An 18,677-nucleotide genomic window follows, 5' to 3' on the forward strand; every position below is an offset into this window, starting at 1 on the left:
GAAGCACCCTGCCCCTTGGAGTGCAGATGCTGGCTCTGGTGGCTTTCTACTCCAGCTCCGTCTGAGCTGTCAGGGTGACCCACCCACCACATGTGGTGAGGAAGGGGTCCCAGCCCCGGCCTCCCGTGTAGCCCAGCATTTATAGCTGCAGGGGCGGCCTCCCTGGGCAGGAGATGCCTCTGGTCACTGTGTTCACACCTGGGGCTGGGGCAGGGTTCTTATTCTAGTAGCACCAGGCTGATCCTTAGGCTGGGAGCTCTGTGAGTTCATGGGGCTCTCGGGCCTGTCCCTTCGCTGATGAGTGCTGCTGGCCTTGTTCTCGTGGCTACAGGGACAGAGGTTGTCGTGGCAACTCTGCTGACCCTGGTGGCTCTGACAGCCCCCTACCTGCTCCACTGTCAGCTTACTGGGGCAAATGCAGGCACTGGCAAACAGGCGGGTGTGGCCACTCCCTCCTGCCCGTCCCTCCCTCCGTGGGTCCCCGGAAAGGAAAGGAAGAAAGGAAGGAAGGAAGCAGGCAGGGAAAGCAAACAGAAGATAAAAGGCTGGGAGTGGGAGCAAGCAGGAGGGGTGGAGGGGAGCCCAGAGGGCTTATCACACGCTTGGCTGCTTGGCCAAGGAATGTGCCCACAGCTTTCTCCCTGGGGTGTGCAAAAGGGCAGGGCAGGGTGCTGCCTGCCAGCCCCAGTGGACCCTGGGAACAGCCCCCCTCCTGCAGGAATGACAGACCTGTGCCCTGGCCTTATCAGGGCTCCTCATTTGCAAAGCCGTAACTTACTGGGTGCTGTTGCTGCCTGTCAGGGGACAGGGACAAAGTCCAGGCTTGGTTGGGCTAAAGTGGTGCCTGTAGTCACTCACAGGTCCTGGCCTGGGAGGTGACTAACCCTAGGCGAATTGTCCCTGTGACCTTTTGACCCCCACGACCTCAGCACCTGGAGCCAGGGAGGTGGCTGGGCCCAGGAGAGGAGCTCTGTCAGGGACTGGGCTTGCATCACCAGGAGGGTGTCTGTCCCTGAGTCACCCACGCTGCCACCTGAGGGGCGGGCATCGGGAACTGGAAAAACCAGGGTACAGCCCTAGGTGCAGCCACTGTGGCCCAGTTCCCCAGCTTGGAGTGGCCTGGGCCTGCTGGGCAGCTGGAACCAGAGATGCTCTTCCCCCACAGGTGTGCCAGAGCCCAGCTGTTGTGCCAGGCAGGTGGGTGTCCCAGGATCCGACGTCCCAAGCCTCCCTGGGCACTGAGAAAGTGCTCACTTGTGTGGACCTAGAGGCGCCTGTTTAATTGCATGCGGTAGTCTGCATCCACACAACCATTCATTCATTCATTCATTCATTCATTCATTCATTCATTCATTCATTCATTCATCTCTCTGTCCATCCTTTTTTTTGAGAAAGGGTTTCACTATGTAGCCCAGGCAGGCCTTGACCTCACAGTGATCATCCTGCCTCAGTCTCCTGAGTCCTGAGATTACAGGCATGAGCCACCGTGCCTGAAACCCTGGGTCCCCCAGACCCTGTGCTAGGCTGTGGGGTGCATATAAGTCAGACCCCGCACCTGCCCCCAGGGCTGTCAGTGTCACAGAGGATCCACCTATGTGCGGAAATCATTTCAAATGAGGCATGAAAGCCAGGCTGTGAATTCCCCGGGAGTTGAAAAGGTGCTTATCTGTCTCACCATCGCATCCCAGTACCCAGCACGCTGCCAGACACGTAGGAAGCTAGGAAGCGCTTGGTTCTGTTTGGTAAACATGGCCTTGAATAGTAGATGCCCTAATGGAACGAACACAAGAGGGCCAAGAATTGGGCACTCTGGGGGATTGTGTAGAGGAGCTTCAGCTGGGTATTGAAGGCTGCATAGGAGTTTGCTAGTTGACTGAGAGACATAAAGTGTTTGGTGTATGTGTGGGGGATGTGTTTGTGTAGGATGCCGGGCCTGATTTGCTTGCCCAGAATGCCAGAAATCCAGCCAAGTTGGAGGATTGCTTGGTGTCCAGATGATGGATTCTAGGACCCCTCAACACTTGCAAACTATGGCAGGGCCCCCCGGGAAACATGCGGGGGAGCTGCCGTCTGAGGCTGGAGGAGGGGCAGGACATTCTCGTCAGGCAAGCACATGCCCTGTTGACGCTGCCTCTCCACTGTATTATCTGGCACATCCGCAGCGGAAATCTCTCCAAATTCCCTCTTTCCTGCCTGCAGCAGGCAGGCCACCCCCGGGCTCTCGGGCCAGAAAATGGAACCTACCTCTTCCCCCACTTCCTCCTCTTGGCACAAGGCTGCAGGGCTGGGGAGGCACCACAGTGGGCAGTGGGGGCCTGGTGAGCGTGGGGGCGCAGGAGGCTAGCGGTCACCTCGGCAGCTTGAGATCCTGGGCTGTGCCGGTCGCCCTGAGCCCCTAACTCTTCTAAGCCTGGGCCTCCTGGAGCCAGCACTGCCCCGGGTGCGGATACCTCTGGGGATGAGCATTTGCGGAGAGCTCAAAGCCTGGAGAATCACAGCCTGGCTTTGTGAAGTCTTGTTTCTCCTTGAGGCTTTGGTGGGGAGAGCTGTTTTGTGTTATGGCAGATGTCAGGAGAAGAATACAAAATGCACGTGGACCCCTTCAATCAGGGCGGAAGACTTGAAAGACCCTGGGGGCTTGAAGGAGGCCGCTTTAGCTAATCCCACCAGCGCTCCCTAGGCTGGAGCGGCACCCTTCCTCTCTAAACACATGTGCCCACTTTGACAAGAGCTGCACCGAAGCAGTTTGGGAACTTAGCAGCTGTGGAAGCAGGTCTGGACACATCTCCTCTCTTGTCCCAGAGCCTTAATTTCTGCGCTCCAAATTGAAGTGCTTCTGGGAGCAGGGCGGAGTAGGACAGAGAGTCAGTGGGCATTCTGGTTTTATGTGTTGGTAGCTGGGAGACCTGGGGTGACTTAGTAGCCTCTCTTGAGCCTCAGTTTCCTCACTTACTAAATGGGAGGCATGCCAGCAGAGCCCAGGGGTAGCAGGTGTTTTGTGAGGATGGATGGATGTGAGGTGGTTGGCCTGGGTCCTGCACACAGTAGGCGCTTTGGCTGTGCCCACAGGTGACGGGTGTACCAGGGCTCTGTTCTGGGTCAGCGAAGCAGGCTGGGCACAGAAATGCTGCGTGGGTACCCCCCAGGCCAGGGCAGGGACATAGCCTGATTACCAATCCCCCTCCACCCCTGTGCAAGGAGGGGCTTGGTTCAGAGGTGGCCAGGACACTTGAAATTGTCCAAGCTGACTTCAGATCCTAGGCAGCCTCGGTCCGAGGATTTTTCCTATTAGCGTAGACCTGACTGAAGTCATTATCCAGCCTTTCACTGTCTCTCCATTGCCCCAGGACATCACCCAAGCTTTTTAGCCTGATGTTCTAGGGCTTTCCCACTGCCTGGTGGCCTGCACCTGCTTCCATTTGTGTTCCAAAGCTCTTCTTACTTTCCATGTTAGGCCTATTCTTTGTCACCTCCAATTCCCTTCCTCTGTATCTCTGCTTTGTTGAACTCCTACACAGCTTCTAAACCCCAGGTGAAAATATCTCCTCCATGGCTTTTTGGGCCCTTAGCCAGGAGAATTTCCTCTTCTCTGTCCCCTTAGCTCTTACCCACGCTGAGACTGGAGACATTGTCATGGGCAGCTACTCCTGAGTTCAGGGCTCTGCCTTCGGGTCAGGGTCTGTGTATAGCATCATGGGCAGGCAGAGGAAGTGAGTGATGAATGTCACCCAGACTGGAGGTGGCAGTCTGGAGGGGCCTGCTCTTCAGAATAGGCTGATGGGTTGGTTGTGGGGCTGTGAGGAGAGGTCCTAGAGTGATCCCGAGCTGGCTGTGTCTGTAGACACCCCAGTCCCGGTTAGTCTCAGGGGCCTGAGTCTGAGCAGCTTCCTGCCTGTGAGGCCAGGAAGGGGCTTGGGCAGGGGCAGGATGGGGCTGCCGGCGGAAGGAGCCCTAGAGTCAGGTGCGTGGGTCCCTGGCCAGCAGGGTCAGGAGGGACCGGGACCAGGGGGAGGAAGAGCTGCTTCCTGGCTGCCCTGTGAGTGGTAGAAATAACTTATCACTGGTCCAGAGAAAATGCTTAGGAGCCTGGCCTTTCCTGCCTCTTGGTGGGACGGCCCTGGAATGGGAAGGTGGTCAGTTCCTGGGGCGGGGTCCCGCGTTGGGAAAGCAGGCCGATCACTCACAGTGGTGGTGGGAGTCAGTCAGCAAAGACTAGCGGCGGAGCAGATGTGGCTGCTGCCAGTCAGGTCACAGCTGCCCCAGAGAGAAAGGGACCTGACAGGCTGGTGTGCACCAATCCAAGGCCAGAAAGCCCCAGGTGGTCACTGTGCCCAGTCATGAGCTCATAGGTTTCCTAGGAAGCTGAAGTGCAAAAGGAATACCAGGCTCAGGGGTGTAGTACTTCCTGGGAGTTGGTGGCCAGCAGTGTCTTAGTTTGAAGCCTCTTCTTAGAACCTAGTGGGGCTGGGTGCTGGCCACACATCTTGTCATCCCAAGTCAGCAAGAAAACAGGTCACAGGGATCTAGTGACTTGTCTGAAGTCCCACAGTGAGATTGGGTCCACCATGTAGAGGGACAGATGGAGCTGACCTTGTGCTTCTGTTCTTGTGCCCACCAGCCTGTTCCCCGGGATTCTTCAAGTCCCAGGCATCTGAGAGCCCTTGCCTGGAATGCCCTGCACACACGCTGCCGTCCCTCAGAAGTGCCACCTCCTGTGACTGTGAAGAAGGCTACTTCCGGGCACCCAAGGACGCGCTGTCCATGCCCTGCACACGTGAGTCCTGTGTTGGGTTGAAGAGGGGTGACTGGTGAGGTATGGAAGGGAACAGATACCAACCTTCATCCCTGTGCAGGCCCGCCCTCTGCCCCGCACTACCTCACAGCTGTGGGCATGGGTGCCAAGGTAGAGCTGCGCTGGACACCGCCCCAGGACACAGGGGGCCGAGAGGACATTGTCTACAGGGTCACCTGCGAGCAGTGCTGGCCGGAGTCGGGAGAGTGTGGGCCCTGTGAGGCCAGCGTGCGCTACTCAGAGTCACCACACGCGCTCACCCGCACCAGCGTGACGGTCAGTGACCTGGAGCCACACATGAACTACACCTTCGCCGTGGAAGCCCGCAATGGCGTCTCAGGCCTGGTGACTAGCCGCAGCTTCCGCACTGCCAGTGTCAGCATCAACCAGACAGGTGAGGCTACAGACAGGCGGGACTTGATCAGGAAGTGGAGAGTGGACACCAGAGGCCAGCTGCCTTCAGAGATAGGGTGGTTAAAAGGGCCATCTCTGGAGCTGTGTGGCTTTGGCAAAGTCTGGGAAGATTTAACGAAGTATTCTTGTGGGAGGGCAGGTAAGATAGCTCAGCAGACTAGTATCTGCTTAGGCTGTGCAGGGACCCAGGTTCAATCCCTGGCACCACATGCTGCGCTGCCCCACCCCAAGCATGGTGAGCTGGTCTCCAACCCAGACTAGGCATGGTGGTGCATGCCTGTGATCCCAGCACTGGGGAGGCTGAAAACAGGAGGGTCACTATGAGTCCCAGCTGCATAGTGAGACCCTGTGCCAAATACATTAAAAGGGTCGGGGGCAGGGAGATAGCTCAGTAGAATAAGCGCTTGGGCCTGAGTTCAATCCCCGTATCAAAAAAAAAAAAAAAAAAAAAGTATTAGGGGGGAGGGGGTTATGAATTGAACTTAGGACTTCATTGCCAGGCAGACACTGTACCACAGAGCTAAATCCTTGGCCCTAGTAAAGCATTCTCTAAGGCTTCTTTAGTGCTGTCATAGCAGTGCCTGGTCTGGGGAAGCACTCAGCTGGGGTCTTCTGTTCCTTAGCTTATTATTTATGCACTTGTGCATGCTCATGGGATGCAAGCCCCTGTGGTGGGTCTGGAGCTGGAAGTTAGGGTCCCAGATCTTTTTCTTTTCTTTCTTGCTCCCCCATTTATATATTTATTTGAGACAAGGTCTCTCACTATATAGTTCAGGCTGGTCTTATTTTTTTTTTATTATTATTATTTTTCTTTTTGGTGGAACCGGGGATTGAACTCAGGCCCCTGCACTTGCCAGGGAAGCGCTTATTCCACTGAGCCATCTCCTAGGACCCTGGTCTTTTTTTTTTTTTTTTGGCAGAACCGGGGATTGGACTCAGGTCCTTGCACTTGCCAGGGAAGCACTTATTCTACTGAGCCATCTCCCCGGCCCCCCTAGTCTTATTTTTGAGGCAGGGTTTTGCTGTATAGTTTAGCTGGCCTTGAACTCACGGTGATCCTCTGTCTCAGCCTCCTGAGTGTTCAGATTACAGGTGTGCACTGCCATGCCTGGTACCCAGGGTGGTGTCTGAAGAGTCAGGGCTATGGGGCAGCTGATTCTGGATCCACCGATCCCCTTGACCTGGTAGTTCCTCATACCCCTCCCTCACCCTCTCTTCCACCCAGAGCCCCCCAAAGTCAGGCTGGAGGGCCGCACCACCACCTCGCTGACCGTCACCTGGAGCATCCCTGTGCCACAGCGGAGCCGCGTGTGGAAGTACGAGGTCACCTACCACAAGAAGGTAGCTCATTGGCACTAGGCAGGTGGTGGGTTGGTCACACAGGTGTTCACCACACGGCAGACCGACAATGGGGAATGCTCTCTTCTGCAGCTGGGGAAACTGAGGTCTTGGGTCTCCCAGAGAAGTGCAGCAGGCATTGGAAGGAGAGATATGTTGGGTCAGGGGAGGGCAAAGCAGACAGTCCTGGGGGCGAGGGGTCCTGGGTCATGCATTTGCTGGTTCTGAGCTGAGTAAATTGCCTCTCTGGGGCTCAGTTTCCTCCTTTGTGAGAAGAGCATCCAGGAAGCCCCCTTGGGGTGGGGAGAGCTGAACCGCAGCCCCTGCCCCTCACTCACTGTCTGCTCCTGCCTGCGGGCATGCAGGGGGATGCCAACAGCTATAATGTGCACCGCACCGAGGGCTTCTCTGTGACTCTGGAGAACCTGGCACCGGATACCACCTACCTGGTCCAGGTGCAGGCACTGACGCAGGAAGGCCAAGGGGACGGCAGCAAGGAGCATGAGTTCCAAACACTGTGTGAGTAGGGGGATCAGGACGTGCGCCAGCTCGGGGCTCTGACCCCTGGCAGTCAGGACATCCTGGGAAGAGCAAGTAGGTCCAGGAATGTGGAACAGCCCCTTGGGAGCTGGGGAGGGGCAGAACTGAGGGTGGGGTGTGGGGACCAGGGCCATGTTAGGAGGAGGAGGAGGAAAGCTGTAGGATGTGGCTTGTCAGGACCTGAGTTCAAATTGTGCACCATAGAAAGAGCCCAAGTTTAGGGTCCTGCTTGTCTGGGAATCTCTGTGGTGACTGCCTGTGACACAGGACTAGATTTCTTCCCAGGACTTCACAAGTCACAGCATCTAGCACATAGCAGATGCCCAGGCATCTTCAGTCCCTAGCATGGGTCTTGGGTGCAGCTGGAGGTGTTGTGATTTGGGGTGAGGGGCTCTCTGTCATCAGTTGGTCTCTCTCTGCAGCCTTGGAAGGTTCAACCAACATGGCAGTGATCGGTGGTGTGGCTGTCGGTGTTGTCCTGCTCCTGCTCCTGGCCGGAATTGGCTTTTTCATCCACCGCAGGTTAGTCAGAGAGTCTACACCCAGGCTTCCCAAGGGGTTTGGGTAGGACACACAGGGCCAGGAGCCTCAGTTTCCTCATCTGGAAAATGGACTGCAGTAATGTAATCTAATCCTTGCTTCCTGCACGATGTGCAGCTGTCATGACCTGTCGGTGTTTCACCTAACACACATTGCTTAGTCTGGCCGAGCGAGGCATACCATGGGCCGTGAGGGTCATCCTCTGTGCTCTTGTTAAGCGTGTCCACACTTCCTCCAGACACCAAGGTTGGGCATGCTGGGCAGCTCTCGTGAGGAAAGCCCTCATTAGGGCTACTTAGGAGGCTGTTACGGGGTGTAGATCCAGAGTGAGTCCTGGTTTGCTCATTTCCTTCGCCTGCCCCCATGTCCTCTGGCTGGTGGGGGACGCTGAGCAGAGGGTTGAGTACATCCCCAGGACACAGGCAGGGGCAAGAGGTGCTGCTGGTGACCCCAAGCCTCACTGACTTCCTGTGTGCTTGTCCCCTTGGGGCCTTTTCAGGAGGAGAAGGCTGCGGGCTCGCCAGTCCTCAGAGGATGTTTATTTCTCCAAATCAGGTGAGATGTAGCTTCTTGCTGCAAACTGGGACCTGTTACTGCTGCCCCCAGAAGCCTCCCCCCACCCCCCAGTTCCATGCCAGAGATGGGAAGAGCCAGGTTCTCAGAGGCTTTGCTGGAAGGGCTCAGCCAGAAGATCCATGCCCTACGGCCTGGTCCACATCTTCCAAAGTCCCTGGTCATTTGGCTCCCTCTTCCTCCCCTAGGAGGTCACCCTCCCAGAGACCCCTTCTGAGCTGTGTGACTCCCTCTCCCCTTTCCAGAACAACTGAAGCCCCTGAAGACGTACGTGGACCCCCACACCTATGAAGATCCTAACCAGGCTGTGCTCAAGTTCACCACGGAGATCCACCCGTCGTACATCACAAGGCAGAAGGTGATCGGGGCAGGTGAGGCCGGCGCTCCCAGGAGGCTGGTGGTGAGGGCTAGGGTTGGGCTCACCTGTCCCCTGGGCTGACTGGGGTGCACCCTCATCTTGCCTACCCACAGGAGAGTTTGGGGAGGTGTACAAGGGGATGCTGAAGTCGTCCTCTGGGAAGAAGGAGGTGCCTGTAGCCATCAAGACGCTAAAAGCTGGCTACACAGAGAAGCAGCGGGTGGACTTCCTGAGTGAGGCCAGCATCATGGGCCAGTTCAGTCACCACAACATCATCCGCCTGGAGGGCGTCATCTCCAAATGTGAGGCTCAGGGGTTCCAGGGACCTGACCCACGGGGGTGGGGGGGTTGCTCTGGGGGCCCCCTGCCCCACCCTCCTCTCACACCTGTACCGTGCCCTGCAGACAAGCCTATGATGATCATCACGGAGTACATGGAGAACGGGGCCCTGGACAAATTCCTTCGGGTAAGGATGTAGTCAGTGGCAGAGAGGGACACGGGGGCCAGGTGGTGGGGTGTCTGGCTGACAACTGAGGATCCATGTCCCACAGGAGAAGGATGGTGAGTTCAGCGTGCTGCAGCTGGTGGGCATGCTGCGGGGCATCGCGTCTGGCATGAAGTACCTGGCCAATATGAACTACGTGCACCGCGACCTGGCCGCCCGCAACATCCTTGTCAACAGCAACCTGGTCTGCAAGGTGTCTGACTTTGGTCTGTCCCGAGTGCTGGAGGATGACCCCGAGGCCACCTACACCACCAGTGTGAGTTGGGGGGTCTGCTGTCCTGGGGACAGGGAACGCAGGAGTCAGGGGCACAGCCATCGCTCTGCCCCCTGCCTCTGTCCTGTACACTGGGGGCGAGGAGTTTGCAGGGCAGGAGCACCCCTGGTGAAAGGGCCGCATCCCCTGCAGGGTGGCAAGATCCCCATCCGCTGGACAGCCCCAGAGGCCATCTCCTACCGCAAGTTCACCTCGGCCAGCGACGTGTGGAGCTACGGCATTGTCATGTGGGAGGTGATGACCTACGGCGAGCGGCCCTACTGGGAGCTGTCGAACCACGAGGTGGGTCCTGTTTCCCAGCCTGGCCCAAACTGAAACTTTTTATTCCTTCCTTCTCAACTCCTGGGGCGGGACAGAGGGCTTTTGGGGGAGGGGTTAATCATCCAGTACACGCCATGGCTTCACGCAGTTGTTCTTCTGTGTGCTTAAGAGTTACGGAGATGAGGACGCAGGGAGCAGGTCGTGTGCCTTTGTGTGCGCACGCGTACTCCTCCGCGCACGTCTGTACCCGGGGCCCAGGCCTCATGCAGGCCCAAGGCCAGGAGGCCAGGAGGCTTCCAGAAGGTCTCATTTCGGCTCAGGCCGAGAGCAGAAAAGGGAGCCAGGTGAAGAGAAGGCAGGGAAGTGAGCCTGGCCAGGGCAAGTCCAGAGATAGAGCTGAGTCCCAATGTGGCTGCCCCTGGGGACTCCGAGGGCTGACGGTCCCTTCTTCCATGGCGCCTGGGGACAGCCGAAGGTTGTGTGTAGGACTTGAGGAAGGAGCCAGCCAGGCATGGTCTTCCAGGCCTGTAGTTCTGGCCCTCTGGGAGGCCAAGGTAGTAGTATTGCGAATTCATGCCCAGATTCAGGATTAGCAAGACTGAGTTTCAAAATAAAAAATAAAAGGGCTGGGATGTAGTTTAGGCAAAGGTTTCGGGTTCAATCCCAAATAACCATGAAACAGAGAAGTAAGGGATCATCTTGTTGCTGGGGCTCCCTGTCCCCTCCCTCTCCTACGTCTGTGTTCCTCCGCTTCCTGCCATGACCACTCCGACCCCTCTTAGGTGATGAAAGCCATCAACGACGGCTTCCGGCTCCCCACGCCCATGGACTGCCCCTCGGCCATCTACCAGCTCATGATGCAGTGCTGGCAGCAGGAGCGCGCCCGGCGCCCCAAATTTGCGGACATCGTCAGCATCCTTGACAAGCTTATCCGAGCCCCCAACTCCCTCAAGACCCTGGCTGACTTTGACCCCCGGTAAGCTCCACGCCCTTTGCCTGTGGGTGACCCAGCCTTTACTCCTGCAGACTCCTGAGCCCCTGCAGTATAGAGGACATCCAGGGGTAGCCAGGGGATGGGGAGGAGGCTCACGAGCTGTGCCCAGGCCACACGGGGCAGGGGAGAATGCTAGTCCCATTAGCAGAAGAAACCAGCACTTGGAGCATGCGCCTGCCTGTGCTCAGTATTCAACATGTTTTAACTGATTTCATGTCCGTGAGATGGTCCTGTAATTATACCTTTCTGTAGATGAAGAAACGGAGACACCAGGTGGTTAAGTATCTTTCATGGCTGGCAAGTGGCCAGGTCCCTAAATCTGTGCTTGGGATGCTCCGTGATTTGGGGTTCTGGTCGTGCCTTGCTGGTAGGGATGGAGGAGCAGCGTGGGGTTGAGCTCTGAGTTTCTCCAGCAGGCCAGCTCTCTCCCAGAGCCTAGCTGGCCAGCTTCCCCACTGCCCAGATGAAGAAACCGAAGGACAGCAGTATCCATGAGGAAACTGAGCACAGGCAGCTGCATGAACTGCCCAGTTTAGGGACCAGCAGGGAGGGGCCCAGCTGGCTGTGTGCCTCAGCCCCTCACCTGCGGGTGTGCGGTTCCTGTTGCAGGGTGTCCATCCGGCTGCCGAGCACCAGCGGCTCTGAGGGCGTCCCCTTCCGTACCGTGTCCGAGTGGCTAGAGTCCATCAAGATGCAGCAGTACACTGAGCACTTCGTGGCAGCTGGCTACACCGCCATTGAGAAGGTGGTACAGATGACCAACGAGTGAGTAGCACCTGCCCAGACTCACATCACGTCCCTCCTCTGACCCTTCTCTCTCTGTCTCTGTCTCTGTCTCTGTCTCTGTCTCTGTCTGTCTGTCTGTCTGTCTGTCTCTCTCTCTCTCTCTCTCTCTCTCTCTCTCTCTCTGGGAAGGCGGAGCCAAGATCAGCAGGCAGCAACTCCAGGCACCCTCCTCTTCCTGCCTCTTTCTCCAGAGTGGGAAAGTAATAAAAGCAAGTGTGACAATGGCATAGCTGCCATTTATGGAGGGCTGGCCACATGCCAGCTCTGTGCAGACATGCTCAGAGTCGGTCCCCATGAGGACTCTGCAGGCAGGGCCTGTGACTGTCCCTGGGACAGGTGAGAGACAGCGGCACAGGAGGTGCTGACTTGCCTAGGGTTCCGCCGCCAATTGGCTGGCAGTGGGCTTCCAGCCCTGGGCAGTCAGGGCCTAGAGCTCTCAGGCCTGGAGGTCACATTGAGACACTGAGCTGAGAGGTTACCCAGGTTTTTTGGGTCACATAGCCAGCTAGCAGCTTCCTCCAGGATGCCCTGCTGATGCCCAGGAGAGAGAACCTTGCCAGCCACACCTGGGCATCTCTGGCCACATGGTCCACTCTTTCTGCTTGTGGCCCAGGCTGCCTACCCCTACTGGCCCTTCCTGGATTTGTGCTTTGTCAGGTGCCCCTTGTTGGGCTTTTCCTCCCCAGTTCCAGCCCTATGGTCCTTTCCGGCAAGGCCTTGGCTGGGCCACCTCTTCCTGTCCCTACAGGGAGAAGACATCTTAGCCTTTTGTGCCTCTAAAAATAGCTGTGGGTCCCCATAGCCCGGTTTGTGCAGTGTCCAAGGTCACAGCAGGAACAAGCCTGGGGCTCAGAGGTTTTTGGGAACCACATGGAAGGAGGGGACAGCTTGCGCCTTTCACAGTTCTGGGTCACAGAAGTTCTGGGATTTGGGCAGTACGTGAACATTCTCTGGGGCTTTGACCTGCTGGCCATAGCCTCCCCCAGGGGATGGCTGGGAGTCAGCCCGGGACAGCTAGCAGAGTCAGGGATAGGCATGTGGAAAGGGGAGACGGGTCCCAGATAGCTCTTGCTGCCAGCCAGTGGTCCAGCACACACTGGGCTCCCTGATCATGCCCAAGGTCAGGGCGCCACCCCTGCAGCTTCTTAGCAGGTGGCCACGATTGAATTTGGTTCAACCTTGGCCTTCGTGTCCATTTCCTGGAGCAGAGCTTGCGTGGTGCCACAGAGATGCTGGGCCTAGCAGCGAGGAGTCACTCTCTTTTCATGCCCCCTTGCTTCCTGTTCATGGGCCATGGTGGGGACCCACACCAGACCCCCAGGACCCCTCCAAGGGCTCCCCCTGAGGCTGACACCACTTCTCCCTGGTGTTGCTTACAGGAAACACATGGTCTCAGAAGCGTCCCAAAATAGCCCAGGGTGCACCTCGCTAGTTCCTTTCCCACGCTGGAGACAGGCTCAGGGATGGACGGAGACTGTATGCACCGAATGTTACTTGGAGAGGGCTGGAGTAAAGGCAGGAAGTCGTTCAGCTCAGCCTCTTCCGCCTGCTGGCGGCTCTATGGGCTGCCTCCTCTTCCTCTTCCTAGCGAGCTGCAGATCCCAGAGCAGTCTGCCCTCTCCACCCAGCTATCCTTAGTTGGAGTGGTGGCGGGAGAATTCCACTGTCCCCTGGGCTTGGGGTGGGCATCGGGATTTAGGCTTCAGTGCCCCACCATCCCACCGGGCTCTCTACTTCCTTGATGTCTCTCTAGGGACTGGATGCTTGCTCCCCGGGGCCCCTCAACCTTGTCTCCATCCCACTTGTGCATTCCCTGTGCTGTTGGGGACCTCGCTGGCCTTCTAGGCTACTGATTCTTACTGTTTGTGGGGGGCCAGTGGCACAGTGAGATGCTACACCCCAGGAGATGCCCAGCCCAACAACAGGTCCTGTCTAGTTCAAGGCTACAGCCTACACCAGCCTGTGGGGGGCTAGGGGTACAGGCTGATGGGCCTTAGGGGCGCCCTTGCCGTCGGCACAGGCTGAGCTTGCTGAGTGAGCGTGTGATCTGAGGCTTGAGGTGTTTCCCAGCTCAGTCCTGTCACCCAGGACCCGCACACAGCAGATGGCCGTGGGACTTTGAAGCCAGGGCTGGCATGGTGAGTGCTCAGGAGAAAGACCGGACAGCAGGAGGGTGGCTTCCATCATGTGTCTTCTTGCTTCTGTGCAGGGAGTTGAGTGCCTTTGTCCCTAAAGGGGAAACTGAGGCTGAGATGGTCTGTGGTGGGCTAGAGGCACTGACCAGTCTGTGAAATTCAGCCCAACATCTTGCCCTCTTTGAGATTAAGAAAGAAAGGGAAGGGGGAGGGGCTTTGAGTCGGACAGGGACCCCCGGGGGCCGCTCTACAAAGCCTCCTTCCTGTTCAACCCAGGAAGAAACTGCGTGAGGAGACAGAACAAGACCCTCCAGGGCTTTGATGTGCTTTTAGGAGTAGAATTTGGCCAAATAGACATCAAAAGCAGAGGGCCTGGGGCTGGTGAGATGGCTCAGTGGTCTAAAGCACCTACTTAGAACAAGCTTAGCAAAGCACAGGGACTGCGGTTCAATCCCCCAGCACCACATGCCAGCTAGCCCTGCCCCCAGGTGGGCTGAGCTGGCCCCCGAGACTGAGCAAAGTGGCGCATGCCACTTGTAATCCCAGCACTGGGGAGTCTGAAAACAGGAGTCTGAACTGCATAGTGAGACCCTGTACCAAATATATTAAAAAAAAAAAAAAAAGATATCAAAAGCAAACTCTGGGGCCAGGGAGATAGCTCAGTAGAATAAGCTCTTGCCCAGCAAGTGCAGGGTCCTGAGTTCAATCCCTGGTACTGTTTAAAAAAAAAAAAGCAAACTCCACTCCTGCCTTGGGAGGGCCCTGGGGTGTAAGCAATGGCTCAGTCCCCATAAAAGCATTGTTTGCACATTCATTCACTCATTCAGGCACTTTCCCTGAGGACCTGGATGTCCCAGCCCTGTCTAGGGCCCTAAGCAAGGTGGGCAGGGGAAGGCTCCCAGAAGCCAGTGTTTTGCTACTGTTTTTAAGTTTTGGGTTTATTTATTTATTTATTTGGTACAGGGTCTCACTACACAGCTTGGGCTTGCAGTGATTCTCCTGTTTTCAGCCTGCCCAGCGCTGGGATTATAGGTGTGCACCACCGTACTGGTTCTGGGTGGCCTGCTCAGTGCACCCGACGGCAGACCTGTGGGGTAGAACCTGGTCCCTGCATTTGCCTAAGCAGGCACTTAGTCTGCTGAGCTGTCTTGCCAGCCCAAATTTTTGTTTTTTTGAGACAGAGTCTCACTATGTAGTTCAGGCTGGCCTTGAACTCACTATGTAGCCCAAGCTGATCTCAAACTTGCACCAATCCTCCTGCCTCAGCCTCCTGAGTGCTGGGACTTGGTGGCCTGTGCCCCCAAGCCTGGCTTGAGTTGGAACCTCAGGTCCTCCTTGCTGTCTCTTACAAAGCTGGCACTCATGGTGGACTACCACTTCCAGCCCTAGTTGTTCCTAACGTGAGCCTTGGGGTCCCCCTGGGACCCCATCACATGCTTACCCAGGATACGCATTGCCACACCTGCAGCGTGCAGACACAGGTTGGGGCTGGATCACCCTTGAAGGTGGGAAGTGTACCTCAGGTGTCATTCAAGTGATTGGTGAGGAAGTTCTCCCTATAGTCTAACTTCTGGCTGTCCTGCTACAGTGGGAGCTGTACCCACCAAGCACATACCAGGTCTGCCCTTCCTGCTCAGCGCTTCTCCACCGTCCTGTGGGAAAGTCATGTCTCCGGAATTGCAAATAGAGCTTGTACCTTATAATTAGCTTCGTTTACAGTCAGGAGACAGGCCCATAAAAACCTGGGTGTTTTCATGGGTTTGGGCTGGTGGGTGAGGACATCGGAGGAGAAAACTCCCGAAGTTAGCAATAAAAGCCCTGCTTGCGGGCTCCGCAGAGTAAGTAGTTTTACGAGGGGATGGAGAGGTGCAGGAGGTGGGGGCACTGGGCAGCCTGTACCGCGTGGGGGTAGGAAAGGAAGCCAGGGCTCTCTGGCACAGCTTCGGCCCCCCACTGTCACTGCCCAGGTTTGGGGCAGATCTACCCTCCCCCACAGCACCAGTACCATAGGTCAGAAAAGACCCATAATGAAACCGACCAGCAACAAGAAAATTTAATGTGGAAGTTTATTGTCCCCAACAACATACACCTTGGCCCTTAATCAAAGAAGAAATATTTGTTTGTTTGTTTTGCTTTATCTTGGAGACTGGGTCTTGCTATGTAGTTTAAGCTGACTCTGAACAGATCATATAGCCCAGGGTGGCCTCAAGGTCAAAGTGATCCTCCTGCCTCAGCCTCCAGGGAGCTGAGGTTCTAAGCATACACCACTGCACCTAGCAGGAAGCATGTTTTTATTGGGGTGCAGGAGCAGGGAGTTGAGTTAGTGGAGTACAGGCCTAAGGGTAGGGGATTAGGTGACTGGGTCTCTATCCAGCTGTCACTGGTGGGTGTCGCTGCCAGGGCTGAGTTGAGCTCTGTTGGCTGGGGGGAAGGACACTGTGGCTAGGCCTGGGGCATGAACAGGACATGAGGCCCCCAGTGCAGTTTATGAGTAAGGAAGATTTTGTCTCTTGGAGTGGAGGGATGGTGGATGTAGGCTTCACATGCCCGACTCCTCCTCTAAGAGATGGGGTTGTGAGCCGCTTTCCCCAGTGACTGCTTCATGCTGCGTGGGGTCCTTGTCTCCAGGAAAACTGGGAAAGTCTGTGTCGGGAGTGGGGCCAAGGTCTCAGGGTAGGTCCTGGCCCATTAACAACTGGTAGTGACGGAGCAGTAGCTGAGCTGATCTGCTTGGAGCAGACTGATTAAGGAGCTAACATCTGCACACAGATCCTGATGGGGGGGGGGTCCCCGGAGGGTCTCAGCCACCTCGAGGTCAGTGAGAAGAGCCAGCATGCTTTGGCAGCATCTCACAGAATGCCAGACTTGGCTAGGAAAAAACCAGCATTAATCCTCTAAAAACAAGTGGAGACTTCCCTCTGTGGCCATTAGAGTATCAAGGCCTCTAGGGTTGGGGGTTGGGGGGGGACCACAGGGCAGCCAAGGAATCTTTGGTTCTGGAGAACTTTTGGGCTCCCGGTGTCTGTTGCTGGTTTTCAGTGAGGCCAAAAGAGTTGGGTGAAGTAGGTAAGCCAGGTGGAGAGACCTGCTCTCCCTGCCCCTGCCCCTGCCGTTATTCCTGATCTTGAGGTCATCTTTTTTTTTTTTTTTCTTTTCTTTTTTTTGTGGAACCAGGGATTGAACTCAGGCCCTTGCGCTTGCCAGGGAAGCGCTTATTCCACTGAGCCATCTCCCTGGCCCCTGAGATCATCATCGTGACCAGAAGTGGCCCCAGATGACCCTAGGTGGCAGCCTTCCTTCCAGGTCTACCTGGGCGATAAAAATCCTAACGTACATGGACCTAGCCAGTCCAGTAGCCAGGCGGGCAAGAGTATGCTGAGGTGCCACAGACAGAAAGAAAATGCCTTTGGTCTCTGTGTGAGTCAAGAGGTCTGGTGTGGGCCGGGGAGATGGCTCAGTAGGATAAGTGCTTGACTGGCAAACTTAAGGATCTGAGTTCAATCCCCGGTTCCACCAAAAAAAAAAAAAAAAAGAGGTCTGGTGAGAAGAGGGGCTGGAGGGTGAGTGAAGCAGAGGGACCTGAGGGAGCACAGGGGCCTGGAATCCCTTAGAGGACGACAGGGGTGCTGAGCATGATCCGTGCCCAGAGTGGTTGGGTCAGGCTGTCCTCGGGTCAGGCTGTCCTCTGAGGGCTGGAGAAGGAGCAAGTGGTGTATGGCTGCTTTATCAAGGGAGAGAGTCAGCTTTCCCTCACCCAGATACAGGGAGCAGCCCTTGTCCTCCTGTGTGTGGGAGTGGAGCGCAAGAAGCTTTTCCCTTTGGGAACTGTTTGCCCAGTATCTGGAGCTGGGACTGGAGCAGCTGAGTGCAGATTTTGTATTGGGACTGAGTGTTGGGCTTTTTTTTTTTTTTTTTTAAGTTTCCTTCTAGGTAGCAAAGTCTGGTGACCCGGTAGGTTAATGTTTATGTCTGTGGATGATGAGGGTGGCTTGTACCAAAGACCTTGAGTTCCTACGGGCTTGGGAGAGTGGATAGGGGTTTGAGAGGAGCCATTTATGCATAGATCTGGAGAGCTGGAGGACTTTACCTGGGGCAGAGATCCCACATGGGGGCAGTAGGGGAGAGGCCGGCCACCACCTCCTCGTTAGTTTGCATGAGACTAGAAGAGAAGGTGAAGGGTGAAACTGAGAGTGCACCTAGGTGCTGCACCTGGCAGAGCGGAGGGATGGGGGTGGGGGTGGGGTGGGTGGGGTGGTAGGTTGGTCTGGTGAAGAGAAAAATAAAGACTGAATAGGGAAAAAATCTTGGAAAGTGCCTTGCAGCTATAGCTCAGCATGAGAGGTAAAGGTGTCTATGAAGATAAGAGCTGGAGATGCTGGGGCAATAGCTCAGCGGTAGAATGTCTTCCTAGCAAGCATAAGGTCCTGTGTCTGATCCCATGGGAGAGGTATGACACCCTGAGATCAGTTTTAGGGGTCAGTTTTAGGCCTTAGGTTAAGTTGTCAGTGGGGCTGGGTGCCATTGGGTGGGTGACCCAGATGGCAGATCCAACCAATAACCATGATTTTAAGGTCAAGGGTCACATATGGAAGAGCCCATTTAGAGTAGGCTTCTGTGGGGTTCTCCCTAGATGTAGAGAGTCAGCCAGGGCTCACCTGTTTGGATGGTGAGGGGGCCTGGTGCTGCTCCCATTGGGTCCGTGGGACAGGAATCTGGGTGGCTCAGGGACAGTCTGGACTGTCCAACTTCCAGTGACTTACCCCCCCCCCCAGAGGTGGCACAGTTCTTTCAGTGTGTATGGGCTAGGACACAGTGTGGCTCAGTGTCCAGCTTTTCTAGGGTCTGAGAGGATTCCTTTTTTTTTTTTTCCTTTTTTTTTTTTGGTGGAACAGGGGATTGAACTCAGGCCCTTGGGCTTGCCAGGCAAGTGCTTATTCCACTGAGCCATCTCCCCAGCCCATGGGTCCTTTTTAAAGGAGGCCTTGGTGTGAGTTGCCTGTGTGAGGGCCTCGCTGGCCCCTGCCCCTTGGCTTTGTCCTACACCTCTGTCTTTGAGCCTGTGCCTCTCTCCCTCAAACACCTTGAGGGCGGCCAGCATGAAGTCTCCCAAGGAGCAGGCCCCTCCGTAGGCTTTTTAAGTTGGGCTCTGTTATCAGAGAGTAGTTAG

At 56.1% G+C, this 18,677-nt stretch overlaps 1 protein-coding gene across 2 annotated transcripts in view; it reads left to right on the top strand.

Moving 5' to 3' along the window:
* Epha2 (EPH receptor A2) overlaps positions 1–18,677 on the top strand; it is a 32,418-nt gene that overhangs the window by 10,455 nt on the left and 3,286 nt on the right. The window contains exons 4-16 of one of the 2 annotated variants that reach the window (XM_004637696.3): positions 4,619–4,774; positions 4,854–5,186; positions 6,432–6,547; positions 6,910–7,063; positions 7,507–7,606; positions 8,124–8,179; positions 8,443–8,568; positions 8,669–8,857; positions 8,960–9,021; positions 9,107–9,316; positions 9,467–9,616; positions 10,378–10,571; positions 11,199–11,354. In XM_004637696.3, coding sequence (XP_004637753.2) covers positions 4,619–4,774; positions 4,854–5,186; positions 6,432–6,547; positions 6,910–7,063; positions 7,507–7,606; positions 8,124–8,179; positions 8,443–8,568; positions 8,669–8,857; positions 8,960–9,021; positions 9,107–9,316; positions 9,467–9,616; positions 10,378–10,571; positions 11,199–11,354 — 2,002 coding nt within the window. Of the gene's footprint in view, positions 1–4,618; positions 4,775–4,853; positions 5,187–6,431; positions 6,548–6,909; positions 7,064–7,506; positions 7,607–8,123; positions 8,180–8,442; positions 8,569–8,668; positions 9,022–9,106; positions 9,317–9,466; positions 9,617–10,377; positions 10,572–11,198; positions 11,355–18,677 lie in introns of both variants that reach the window. The other variant, XM_023722518.1, reaches the window with a different exon arrangement.

Source organism: Octodon degus, unplaced genomic scaffold, assembly GCF_000260255.1.
Source record: "Octodon degus isolate 3935 unplaced genomic scaffold, OctDeg1.0 scaffold00092, whole genome shotgun sequence".
Taxonomy (NCBI): domain Eukaryota; kingdom Metazoa; phylum Chordata; class Mammalia; order Rodentia; family Octodontidae; genus Octodon; species Octodon degus.